This window comes from Hemibagrus wyckioides, linkage group LG19 (genome assembly GCF_019097595.1).
Source record: "Hemibagrus wyckioides isolate EC202008001 linkage group LG19, SWU_Hwy_1.0, whole genome shotgun sequence".
In the NCBI taxonomy this organism is placed as follows: domain Eukaryota; kingdom Metazoa; phylum Chordata; class Actinopteri; order Siluriformes; family Bagridae; genus Hemibagrus; species Hemibagrus wyckioides.
Window position 1 is genome coordinate 4,790,133 of NC_080728.1, and position 14,226 is coordinate 4,804,358.

At 39.1% G+C, this 14,226-nt stretch overlaps 1 protein-coding gene across 1 annotated transcript; it reads left to right on the plus strand.

Moving 5' to 3' along the window:
- Positions 1 to 4,313: 4,313 nt before the first annotated feature.
- naga (N-acetylgalactosaminidase, alpha) lies at positions 4,314 to 13,786 on the plus strand. Its single transcript, XM_058417610.1, has 9 exons — positions 4,314 to 4,575; positions 6,538 to 6,694; positions 8,693 to 8,833; positions 10,135 to 10,346; positions 10,757 to 10,851; positions 10,988 to 11,149; positions 12,239 to 12,436; positions 12,524 to 12,664; positions 12,771 to 13,786. The coding sequence occupies exons 2-9, from the start codon at positions 6,540 to 6,542 to the stop codon at positions 12,939 to 12,941; spliced, it is 1,275 nt and encodes a 424-aa protein (XP_058273593.1). The 5' UTR covers positions 4,314 to 4,575; positions 6,538 to 6,539; the 3' UTR covers positions 12,942 to 13,786.
- The last annotated feature ends 440 nt before the right edge of the window (positions 13,787 to 14,226 follow it).

Consider the following 14,226-nt stretch of genomic DNA (forward strand, 5'->3'; position numbering starts at 1 on the left):
CAATAGAGTACTTAATAAATATACATTCCAGTCTGCCAGTCTGGACATCAATAAGAAAGAGACAAGACGTGTACTGGTCTCTATGGTAACTGTACTGGTGTGGTTTTATTGAACAAGTCATCTGAATAAAGCTATATTCTGAAATAAACATACATACAAAATGAAACCTTTACAAAAGGTTCAGAACATTTCAACTGCCATAGACTACTCACTACAATAAGATGTAGATGGTTTTAAGAAACTGAGAAAGAAAGTTTTGGATTAAACATGAATAATATGGATAATGGAATAATATAATGCATGTGCAACAAAAAAAATGTAAAATTTATTTTAAAACATTCACAAGAAATGAAAGGAAAAATTTCTGCTTGTATAACCTGCACATTAACTTATAGGCAAACACTGCCCCCATGTGGCCACATTAAAAATGACAATGGCATCAGTACAATTAAATTGTATCTCGTGTAGACAAAGGAGTATGAAGAATGTGGCTGCTTAATCCATCAGTACATCACACACTACAGCCTGAATAGTTCAAAATGATTATACAAAGTGCATGGTTACATCTAACAAAGCAATATATAAAGAAAGAAACCAAGAAACGTAATCTTTACAGTGAGAATGTAGTAGAGTTGCACAGTTATATTGAAGCTATACACGTTCTGTGATAACAAACTTTAATAAGGCATAAATGGTGATCACCAAAGCAAATAGACACAGTTATGTTCTTTGATTTATTACCTCACTCTTGGAAGAGTCTAGACCATCCTAGAAAAACTGCTCTAACTTAATAATGCTCAAAACCAGATTAGTATACTTCATGTGAAACCCAAGTGACACCCAACAGTCAGGTCCCAATAATTGGTCCTGACAACAGAAATGATTCAAACTCTGCCAAAGATATTGACGTGAACAGTTAAAGACAAAAAGGTTTTTCCCATTACAGCTGACCAAATGGTGCTAGATGTATGAAGAGGCATCCTGGGTAATGGATAAGCTTTTCAATCTTCTATGCTTCAAACAGGAACCTTAAAAAAAATCTCTGTGTGTTATATAAGTTAGGCATGACATTTTGGGGACTTGCAGATGGAGCATGTTCTTCTGCTGCAGTGTGGAATACTGGAGAATTCCTGTCATCTCGGTATGAATGGTCTAGCCTCCTGATCCTGCACTCTCTAAATGGTGAGCTTATAGTGGTGATCACTTATCCATCCTTGGAGCCATCGAGGTGAGTAGACACTTCTATGAAGTGAATGCCCCATGAACTGGACAGGTCCTTGGAGGGCACACCAAAGCCTGATGTGGACTGCAGCAGGTCCACCTGTTGTCCTGGGTCTTGACAGGCTCATGAGATGTGTCTGATCAGACCCAATAAGCAGCTTGTCATCCTTCAGAGGCATCCTTTACTTCTTCCAAATGTGGTCCAACAAGTAGGAATGAGGAGATTAACTGATGCGGTCAGCTGTAAAAGCACTCTCTGTCAGGTAGCTGATTTATGGTTTGCCCAACGGGGAGACCTATTTGATTTATTTAGTTTATTACTTTATTTATACTGCATACTGAGCCAGGGTCTAATCCTCTTGCTGTGTTAAATCTCAAAATCTGATTTATGGAATAAACACTGGAAATTGTATAAAACATTTTTGTTCTGAGTGTGTTTTCCCATCAGCTGGTGGTTTCTAACAATAAAGGAAGCACAGGTGTTTGTTATTGCCGTGGATGTCTGTTTATATCCTGGTTTATGTGCAGTTCTGGGCTCCTGTTTAATTCTCAGTCTGTCCGCATAATTAAGAGATTCTGTAAGTCACCTCTGTAAGTAACGGCAGCTGTTAAGTGCCACTAATGTATGGAAGGAACATACATTAGTGGGACTAATGTATCCATACAGGAAAATGACTAGCAGGTGTTAGTGTGTCATTTAGGAACAAACTAATCCTTATTCTTAACTTGATAGATTTTGTCGACACGCACTAAATCAGTAATATTACTCATAGAAATGTATTTTAAAAATGTGTTGTAATAAATAAAGCATTTGTATAGTTTACAGTTAAGGTAAATTATAGCACTGGTGATTGTGGGCAACAAGAAATCAACTAACTTAGGACTCAATATCTAATAAAAGGGACATTTTTAAAAATAAAATTCTGTTTTTCTGTAGATACTGTTATTTGTGGTATTATCAGAAAAAATACAAATAAATAAATAAATATTCTCTCATTTTAGAGTCACCCATCTACAGACTATGTGTGTATATGTATATATATATATATATATAGATACACTATATTGCCAAAAGTATTCGCTCACCCATCCAAATAATCAGAATCAGGTGTTCCAATCACTTCCATGGCCACAGGTGTATAAAATCAAGCACCTAGGCATGCAGACTGTTTTTACAAACATTTGTGAAAGAATGGGTCGCTCTCAGGAGCTCAGTGAATTCCAGCGTGGAACTGTGATAGGATGCCACCTGTGCAACAAATCCAGTCGTGAAATTTCCTCGCTCCTAAATATTCCACAGTCAACTGTCAGCTGTATTATAAGAACGTGGAAGTGTTTGGGAACGACAGCAACTCAGCCACGAAGTGGTAGGCCACGTAAACTGACGGAGCGGGTCAGCGGATGCTGAGGCGCATAGTGCGAAGAGGTCGCCAACTTTCTGCAGAGTCAATCGCTACAGACCTCCAAACTTCATGTGGCCTTCAGATTAGCTCAAGAACAGTGCGCAGAGAGCTTCATGGAATGGGTTTCCATGGCCGAGCAGCTGCATCCAAGCCATACATCACCAAGTGCAATGCAAAGCGTCGGATGCAGTGGTGTAAAGCACGCCGCCACTGGACTCTAGAGCAGTGGAGACGCGTTCTCTGGAGTGACCAATCGCGCTTCTCCATCTGGCAATCTGAGTCTGGGTTTGGTGGTTGCCAGGAGAACGGTACTTTTCTGACTGCATTGTGCCAAGTGTAAAGTTTGGTGGAGGGGGGATTATGGTGTGGGGTTGTTTTTCAGGAGCTGGGCTTGGCCCCTTAGTTCCAGTGAAAGGAACTCTGAATGCTTCAGCATACCAAGACATTTTGGACAATTCCATGCTCCCAACTTTGTGGGAACAGTTTGGAGCTGGCCCCTTCCTCTTCCAACATGACTGTGCACCAGTGCACAAAGCAAGGTCCATAAAGACATGGATGACAGAGTCTGGTGTGGATGAACTTGACTGGCCTGCACAGAGTCCTGACCTCAACCCGACAGAATACCTTTGGGATGAATTAGAGCGGAGACTGAGAGCCAGGCCTTCTCGTCCAGCATCAGTGTGTGACCTCACAAATGCGCTTCTGGAAGAATGGTCAAAAATTCCCATAAACATACTCCTAAACCTTGTGGACAGCCTTCCCAGAAGAGTTGAAGCTGTTATAGCTGCGAAGGGTGGACCGACATCATATTGAACCCTGTGGATTAGGAATGGGACGTCACTTAAGTTCATATGCAAGTCAAGGCAGGTGAATACTTTTGGCAATATAGTGTGTGTATATATATATATATATATATATACACTACCAGTCAAAAGTTTGCGTACACCTTTTAATTCAATTTTCTACATTCTAGAACAATACTGGAGATTTCAAAACTATGAAATAACACACATGGACTTAAGTAATCCATATGTAATAACAACAAAAAACAGTCCGTTGTTATTTTAAGACACGAAGGTCAGGTGTTCTGGAATAGTTCTTGCAAGAACAGTATTGTCAAGTGCATTTGTAAAACCCATCAAGCACCATGATGAAACTGGCTCACATGAAGACCATCCCAGTAAAGCAAGACCAAAACTTACCTCTGCTGCAGAGGAGAAGTTCATTTAGAGTGACCAGCCTCAGAAATCACCAATTAACAGCGCCTCAGATTAGAGCCGTGATGAAGGCTTTACAGAGCATCAGTAGCAGACATATCTCAATATCAACTGTTCAAAGGGCATTATTGTGTATTGCCGCCTTCAGCATTGTTTTACAATGTAGAAAGAAATAAACATCAGGAAAGACCATGGGATTAGAAGGTGTGTCCAAACTTTTGACTGGTAGTGTATATACATATATACACTTTCCCAAAACAGAGTAGACAGAATGTTTGCTGCTGGATGGACTGTGACCCTGTTTAAGGTTTATAATCCAGGGCGAGATCTTCAAGCAGATCTAGGTAACTAGCTAGTCCATTTCTGGAACAAGCCCTGAGCTTCCTGTTCAGCAGCAGCAATGTTTTTCACAATGCAATACACACCTCTGACCAACAGGCGTCGCCTGAGTGCAGTGTGGAGAACAATGGGAGTCAGGGCAGGCAGGTCGGGGGATTGAAACACAGCCCTTGCAGTCAGCTGACTGTGAGAACACATGAACACACACCATCCACGTGACTGTTCTCTCACTACTGTGTGTTTAGAGCCACACTAACTGCCACAGCCTGCTTTATTTAGAGATCGAGACAAACGACAAGTTGCTGCATCTCAAAACCTTAGCTACTAATCTGTCCAGGCTGCAGAAACCTTGTTTCCGGAAAAGGGGATTTCCGGGGATTTCTCCGTCAGGTTCGGTGAGTAGCAGGTCCACAGGATGCCGGGTTCGAGTAGAGTGAAAACACCGAGTAGAGTGGAGCTCATTTTAGACATTCGTTTTGTTTATTTATTTATTAGTGAGCAATAGCAATATTAATTCTGCACATAGTCTTCAGTCCTTAAGCTGAACAAAGGCCACTTCCGTCTTTACTGCTTTCTGCTCGTCCCCTCATTCTGTTGTTAGTACTGTATATGCATTAAGCATGGCTGTGTATTAAAACACAGAAATCGCATCGCATTGCATTAAATAAACCTTACTTTGACCAAAAGGTATTTCAGTCCTAATGACTTCACCTGCCGGCAGACGTGTGTGGAGATCTGAAGGTGCTCACTAACACATTTTAGTGCTTTATTATAGGGATGTTTTACATTACAGTCTTCTGTTATACTAGTCTTGCGATATTAATATTACAGCAATAACATTATAACAACGATAATATTGTGATGTGACTCCTCTAACCATGAAGAAATGATTTATTGTGCCACACTACAGTAGAGTAGATAACCTTACAACAGTGATAACTGCAATATAAAGTAGTAAACCCTGAGACACTGTAATTACAATAATATACAGTAACCTTTAAGATGGCGCACTTTTAGAATGAGTAAAGTACTGTAACTGTGCCATAGGTTGTGAGTTTTGACTGTCATTACCGTGGTGAAAACAAATAACAGAAACCTTTAGTGTCACTAATCAAGTCTTGAGAAACTGTGCCTGAACCCGACTTGGCAAGACATAACCCAGTGTTGTCCAGTTTTATCTGGAAAGGACTGGTGTTGGTCCAGGTTTTCATTCAAATCAAGCAGAAGCCATGCCTGAGTTTACTGAAAGCCAAGATCAACTGATTAAACAGGCTTCTGCTTGGTTGTTGTAATAACTGGCACCCACACCAGGCTTTTCCCAGTACAGACTTGAGACCCCTGACCTAACCTGTATAAATCACATGATGATTCTTTTCCAGAAGATAACATCTTTACAATGGATTGTGGTAAAATTGAGCAATCCAGTAGATTAGTTAAACCAAATAAAATTCCATTTCTTGCTGCTGAGAAAACAATCTTTTTGTCAAATCTCTCATTTGTTTAAAAAAGCTGTTTCCATGGGAAGGCCCTGCCTTTGTGTGAATTTCAGTTATGTAAGGTGTCATATTATGAGCAGCAGCTTCATTTTTTCATTTTAGGTCTATGGCATTATCTTCCAGTAATCCTGACACAGCAATAACCCAGTTTATTTCAGCTATTTTGCATGTATACACAAAGGCCTTATAAATGGCATCATTCCAGTACTGCACAAGGTCAGATGAGCGATCCCATACCTTATTTTATTTGTTTTTTATTTAGGGTGCAGGAACATTGTGATTATCTTTTTTCATTTTAGTTAGCAAAGTACTATTAGCTAAGTATCATGCCTCTGAACTAAAAATTGTATTGATCAAATATTTAGTCATTTATATACACAGTCTGACCAAACATATGGTCAGTGGGGTTGAGTCAGAGTTAGTGTGCTGGACACTCGAGTTCTTCCACTCCAACCTTAACACACCATGGATCTTCATGGAGCCCAGGGGCTTTGTCATGCTGAAACAGGGTTCGAGTCTCTTAATTCCAGTGAAGAGAAACTGTAATGCTACAGCATAAAAAAAACTTTACATACCTATATAATTATGTGCTCCCAATTTTGTGGCAGCAATTAGGGAAATATCTGCATATGGTTGTGATGGTCAGGGGTCCACATACTTTTGACCATGTAGTGTATTTATGTAAGACATTAGCATTGTATCTAACAAATATGTTAAACTGAAACTGCGATCACACGGCAGTGCATGAAGGTGTTAGTTGATTGTGAGGGAAATTATTTAGAATTTGTGATTTAAGTGTATTTTTATTTTGTGTAAGTAAAGCCCTTTCATTAACTAATTTTATTTGGTGCTTTCTTTCAGTCATGCAGCAAACAGTGGTTATTTTATTGCTGGCATTCAGCACTGTCACCCAGGCTCTGGACAATGGGTTGATGAGGACCCCACCCATGGGCTGGCTGGCATGGGAACGATTTCGCTGTAACATTGACTGTGAAAATGATCCTAAAAATTGCATTAGGTAAGTAAAAATGCAGGCTACTCTCAAACCCAAAAACACCTTGCAAAAGAAAATATAAACAATATCCCCAGAAAAGACACACAAATGTATCTCTATGTATGTATTATATTATTTGCATATATTATATGCAGAGACGTTGTTCAGATGAATAAAATACATAATTTATGCCATGTCATAAATCAATGAATAGCGATTTATATATAATTAAACAACCTGCAATGTGTATATAATATTTTATGAAAAAATATGTCCAAATGAAGTTTATTTCTTGTTACTAAACCCGTTGCCCTATGTTATGTAGTCCTTATTGATAACATTTTGATTAGTGTTTGAATTACTAGACCATATTTTAACAATGAAAATTATAATTTCTATGACAAATTGTACTATACTTAAGACCTTGGCATAAATGTAGGAAATACTTGAAATGGAACAATTTCAATTAATGGTTAGTATTATGAACAGCAACAGAAGCATGAGAAACACATATAGACAGACAACCACACACACTCACTCCTATGGGCAATTTAGAATTACCAGTCAACCTAATGTACATGTTTTTGGGCTGTGGGAGGAAACCGGAGTACCCGGAGTAAACCCACGCAGGCACAGGGAGAACATGCACACTCCGCACAGAAAGGCCCCTGCCTGTTCGAACCTGGGATTTGAACCCAGGACCCTTCTTGCTGTGAGGCAACAGTGCTAACCACAAGCCACCATGCTGCCCACTGAACACCACATATGGGCTAAATATACTTCAAACTATACCAGTCATTTAACCTTGCTCTGGACCTTGATTCTGTTTGGATCAAAAAAATCTAACCAGTATATCTACTGTTTACACTCATATACATCCAGGAATTATACAGCCACTTGTTCTTGAGACATCACACCAGTGGGAATCTCAGATGGGCAGACAGTGAGGCAGACGAAACAGATGGACTAATTAGTGCCTTCTTGTGCTGTAAGAAGGTTTGCAGACATGCTGTAGGAGAAGGAAATGGCTCTGACATTGTACTCTAAACCATTCTTATCTATTCAGACTTTTATCCCGGAAAGACTTCTGATCCAGTTACAACATGTGACTCCCAACATGTTAAGCTTTTCTTTATTGCTTTGCAAATAATATATTTTTTAATTTAGCTTTACGTTTAACTTATTTGTCTTTTGCTTTTAACCAAACCGAATTAGAACTGAGACAGAATGCAACTGAGTATATGTAGAACAGGGTAAACTATCACATATAGGTCAGTGAAGGTTAGTGGTTGGATTAATGTGCTTTTTTAACAGCATGTAGTGGTCTAGTATAATTGCAGCTACCATTTGTATTCTAAATAAATTGTGTTTTCAACCAAAATGAACTTATGGTAGCTGCATTTCTGTCCCAGTTCCAGTAAGATCACTGGGTTTCAGTGCCAGTGGGTGTAATTGCTATTATTTGTGTTTGTGCAAATGAATTGGTGCTTATTTTCTGTTTTGCTATGACGGTGTTAGGTCATCTTAAGCAGATAAACTGGCAAATGTGATGGCTAGACGACTGGGTCAGAGCATCACCAATATGGCAACACGGTCATGGGTGCTCAAGGCTTACTGACCTTCCTTGGACCCCTTTTGGTATTTAGAAACTACTGCATTGAGGGAAGACCCCACAAAGCCTGCTGTTATAGAGATGCTCTGACCCAGTCATCCGACAGCACAATTTGGCTCTTGTCAAAGTCACTCAGGTCCTTAGGCTTGCCCATTTTTCCTGTTTCTATCATATCAACATTGAGGACTTACTGTCCCACCCCTTAATAATATGTCCCACCCCTTTCACTAGTGTTGTAGCGAGATAATCAATATTATTCGCTGCTGATCGGTGTATGTGACGATGCTAAACTTGTATAAAGAGGTGCAAGCTTGTCACTGGAACTGATTACTGGAGTTATGTCATTTAGAACTTTGTGTGAATTAATATATTCTCTAATCTTAAGTTCTGTCTGTATTTTTTTCGTCCAGTGAGGCGCTGTTCAGAGACATGGCAGACCGACTGGCTGAGGATGGCTGGAGGGAGCTGGGTTATGTCTATGTTAACATTGATGACTGCTGGGCTTCAAAGAAGAGAGATGCACAAGGACGACTGCAGCCAGATCCAAAGAGGCACTGTACCTTACTTCACAAAATAATCTTTCCAAATAATGATATTGCTATTTCATTCATAATGTTTTATAAATAATGTTTAATGATGATATTCCACCTTTTTAAATTGTACTGCATAACCTCACTGTATGTACACAATATACAACATGTTTTATTAATATTATGGAATATTAATAATAAGAAGAATAAGAAAAATGTGTCTATATAATGCGCTTATAAGTGTGGACTGTTGAGTCTGAGTATTTGGCACAGTTTTGATCATTTTGCCCCTGTTTACCTCTAAGAGGAAGCAATCAAGATATTATTACTTTAATTTAACAGTATCTATTTCCTTTTAGGAATTCATTTCCGTTTAGGATGTTCATCTTCAAAGGTTCAAAAGTAATTGGACAAATGAACATAGTAATTTATTTTTTTTTGAGATCTCTCTCTACTTAAGTGTTATTTTAGTATTTTTATTCATTAAGGGATTTCTTGATTGTAGACTTTGACAATCATATGCCTACATCCTCAAGCGTGTTCCTGATGCTGTGAAGGGGTTTTTCTTCACCAAGGAAAGAATTCTGTAATTCTTGTCTTCTGTATTCTCCCAGGGCTTTTGGTGTGGCAGTGCCTCACAGTACATTCCATTGCTTTAAGAATACACAAGACTGTTGATTTGGCCACTCTTTAAAGTTCTTTCTATCTCTCTGATAGGTCTGTTTTGTTCTTTCAGTCGAATGATGGCCTCCTTCAGTTGCATTGACACCACTTTGGACTGCATATTGAGAGTTCTCAAGAACAGCGAGCAAATGCAAAAGCACTTCAGTTCAACACTTGGAATCAACACCAGACTGTTTAACTCCTTAAACTTCGCATGAAATAACAAGGGAACAGGCCACATGTGGCCATGAAACTGCTTATCAGTCAATTATAAGCAATGTCTAATTATATTTGTGCCTATTAAAATGGATTATGTAAAAAAAAAAAAAAAAAAATTAGCTGTAATTCCTAAATGATTAATGCAATATTTTTGTTGAATCCCTTGACAACTAACATTTATAAGGCTTTATTTTTGTCGCATATACATTACAGCACAGTGAAATTGTTTCACTGTCTTGGGACTTAGGGGTCAGTGGTCAGGGTCGGCTATGATACAGCATCCCTTGAGTGGAGAGGGTTAAGGGCCTTGCTCAACCCTGACTGTCTGATACCCAGAGCCTTAACCACTGCAGAGGCAGAATTGAAGTTAAACAATAATACTTAGATTACTGTTTGTATCTTTATTTATTTAACCTGTCTTGTGTTGTTTTCCTCAACAGGTTCCCAAGTGGCATTGCTAAACTGGCACGCTATGTTCATGACCGTGGTCTGAAGCTGGGCATTTACGGTGATTTGGGTACTTTCACCTGTGCAGGATACCCCGGCACGACCCTCGATAAAATTGAGACTGATGCTAAGACCTTTGCTGAATGGGAAGTGGACATGCTGAAGCTTGATGGCTGCTACTCTAACTCCTCTGACCAGGAGCAGGGTGAGAGAGGGTTGAGAAAATTGGGAGGAGGAAGAGGGGGAGGATGGGACAGATGGAAGGAAGTTTGGGGATCTGATTAATGTCAATACTGATTTGTTTATTTGTATTTAAATGTCATCTAATTTGAACAGGCAAATATATCATATTATTTAATTTTCTAGTTGTAGTTTAAGTTGAAAGTGACACTTCAGGCTTTGGTAAAATTATTTCCCAAAGCAAGAAGAATATGTTTATGTATAAAAAGTAATATAATATTCACTGTATTGTTCTAAAATGCCCAAACTCAACTGTAACAGCATCACATGAAGAAGATTAAGAATGAAGCTATGAAACATCACATAAATTATCGTATTATACATAAATGTCTGGACCTTGTGTCAACCAAATTAATTATTTATTCTCTTTAACAGGCTACCCGCTTATGTCAAGAGCCCTTAATGCCACCGGCCGTCCAATCGGCTATTCCTGCAGCTGGCCTGCATACCAGGGAGGGCTTCCTCCTAAAGTGAGTGAAATACTGATTCATTTGTTTAATAAAAAATAAAGTCATTTTGTAATGTACACAACCAGCCAAGTTAAATTCATTGAGCAATTCATATAACGTGATATCTCAAGTACACAATGTGTCTCCTCTTGGCTAGGTAAATTACACTCTGCTTGGTGAGATCTGTAACCTGTGGCGTAATTACGGTGATATTGAGGACTCGTGGGACAGCATCCTGAGCATTGTGGATTGGTTTACAGCAAATCAGGAGATCCTGCAGCCTGCTGCTGGACCTGGACACTGGAATGACCCTGACATGGTAGGGAATATTATTGTTTCACAGACTGGAGTCATGTTTTTATAGGTAATATAACTTGGCCAGGGTTAATGTTGTTACTGTTAATATCAGAGTTACATGTTTTACAGAAAACCTAATCCCGAGTGTCTTACAGACGTCGCCATCAAAAACATATCCTCATGCTAGTACAAATAGCTGAGTGTTTAGGAATCTTTTAATGACAAAAGCATGTTAGAAAGGATTTTACAGAAAAAAACATTTTAAAGATTACTTAATGCTTAATTGTTTTATTAATTTAATGTAAGGTACTTCTTCAGTCTCTATTTAAAGATCATTCCATCACCACCTAGGTGCCAGTATAAAGGAGAGTCATGTATAGAACATGCATTTTTTTTTGTTGTAGGTGGGAGGTGGTCTAGTTTTAGCTGTGTAGGCCATAGGGTTTTTTCCAGTGTTGCAACTTCACTCTTAGTTATAGGGAGGTTTCTCACAATGTGATAAATACTGTCAAATGTAAGAAATGTCTCAAAAATAGTTATAAAGTCAGGTTAGACTTGTTTTTTTTAATTCCCTGTGCTGTGTGCACATTTGGAACGATATTTTTTAAGGATTGCTTAATAGCATGATAATGTGATAACTGTGATATTTGCAGACTATGTTAGCATATTGTGAGAATTTCAAACCATAACACACCTAGTGGTAGGCAAGCAACAGTGTTGAACAAGGCAAGGATGCACGAGGCAATGAACAAGAAACTGTGTGGAGAGAATGGGCTGGATCATGCTGGAGATCCCGAGAAACCGGGATGTCTGCAGGTTCTAAGCGTGTCCCTGCCAGGTTAGCAGTATCAGGGGAGAATGATGCAGGATATTTGTGTGCATTGTCAGATCTGTGATTTCTTCAAGAAGATCAAATGGAGATGCATGTACAGTGGTATAACACAGCTCAGTCTTACTGGGAAGCAGACAATTGATAGAAAACCTCAAAGCACACATAGAGACTTTATATCTCTTGGAAAATGTATACAAATGATCATGATTATGTTTTTACTGTCAGCTAGCATAAGTGCCAATGCTAACGAAGGATCTTATGGAATGTTACAATTTGCAGCTGGTCATTGGAAATTTCGGCCTGAGCATGGACCAGTCTCGCTCTCAGATGGCACTGTGGGCAATAATGGCAGCTCCTCTATTCATGTCTAATGACCTGCGGACCCTAAACAGCGGGGCACGTGCTATACTGCAGAACAAAGCTGTCATCGCCATTAACCAGGACCCCTTGGGCATCCAAGGAAAACGCCTGATAAAGGTATTTGCTGTAGTATAGACAGTGAGTTGATGAATAGGACTACACTCTAATGAAACAATTTCTTCTGCTTAATGTTTTGTCTCTCAGGAGAACAGTGGTATAGAGGTGTTCTGGCGTCCTCTGTCTAATAAAGCAAGCGCTTTGGTGTTCTTCAGCAGAAGAACAGATATGCCGTACCGCTATCCGACATCTCTGAAGGCGCTCAACTACGCTGCTGGCAGCTATATGGTGAGCGCTGTGTTTGATAGATTATGCAACTTGCACCTAAACTGAACAATGCTATTTCTTATCTTTATTCACATTTTAGTGAAGTCTGTAAAATGATTTCTTGTAGGTGTATGATGTGTTCATGGAGAAGCCCATGCCTACACTGAAGGACACCACACCGTTTGTTGTCTCCATCAATCCCTCAGGAGTGGTCATGTGGTATGTTGCTCCAGCTGAGTTGCAGGAACAGCCCAAATTCTATCAAGCCATTCGCAAATCTGATTCTTTCTTTGTGTAAATAGCCTTCTTTTATCCAGACATGGTGCCGCCATCAAGGATTTTTTGTTTCTCTGTGAAGGCTAAAAGACAGAATGATTATTTGAATGTAATGCAATAGATCTTTTTTATTGTCTGCATTTTTATGAGAAATTAAGGGGGGGGGCACTGGAAAAACACTAGACTTGTGTAACAGACAGTGACAAAAGGGATGCAGTAAACAGAAACCAGCCATTGTTCAGCAGGCTTTGCTGATCAGGATAAAGAACTTCTTTATCCTGCTCAGGGTTTTTGGTGAATTATGGGAACATTGCACAACACTGGTACACGCTGGATACCCATCCTATTCACTCCATCCAAGTTAGTTAATGATACCAGCTGATTTTTTTTTATCAGCCATATAAGAATCAGCTTAGATGCAAAAATATTCTCTCTGAAGTGTATATCTCACTCTGTATGCACAAAGTGTAGTGTCTGTGCCTTTAATTATCTTTCACTTAATGCTCAGGGACACTGGGACTAGTTTACAATCACCACATCTGAAGTGATCCTATTTGGAATAGAACAGAAGCCTTTTATCATCACAGTAAAATTCTTTTCTTCGCACATCCCAGCTTGGTAGGAAGTTGTTAGGCAGCTTTGGCAGTGCTCGGGCTTGAACCTCTGACCAGTAACCCGGAGCCTTAATCCTTCAGCCACTACTGCCCCTACTGTGAATGAAATATTTATTGTGATTTTACTTGTTTGCTTTTATGGAATCAGATTTAAAACTGTATGTTTAGATCTGTGGTGCAGTCGATTTTTGTAAATCAGTTTATTTAGAAATGGTCATTTTATGTTTTTGATTAAAAGTCTGATCTTCTCATAGCCTGCTGCATTTTTATTAACCCAACACTCTATATCAGCTTTACACACTATTTTTGCATTTGAGTTTGCATTTCTACTTGATCTTTGAAATCCCATAGTTCAATGCAACCACATCCATGCTTAATATAACTTCAGGTGAAATCATAGCTACATGGGGTATGGCACCTTTGCAAAGTGGTTGGATTCCAGGAAATCTTTAGTGTGCCCACTTCACATTCAATAAAGCCTGCCAAAAAACCCTGATTGAACAAGGTGGTAGGAGTAATAACGTACGATTCAGTTAAAGTGAATGTATAATACAGTAGCTATAAAATATTACAAGGATTCACATGCCATGGTTAATATAGTTAACAAATTGATTGTGGTATGTGGTATATAAGATCTGAAATTTTGTATTTAGTCAATTAGTAAATTGTTATTTGCCTGCTATCCAAAAAGGT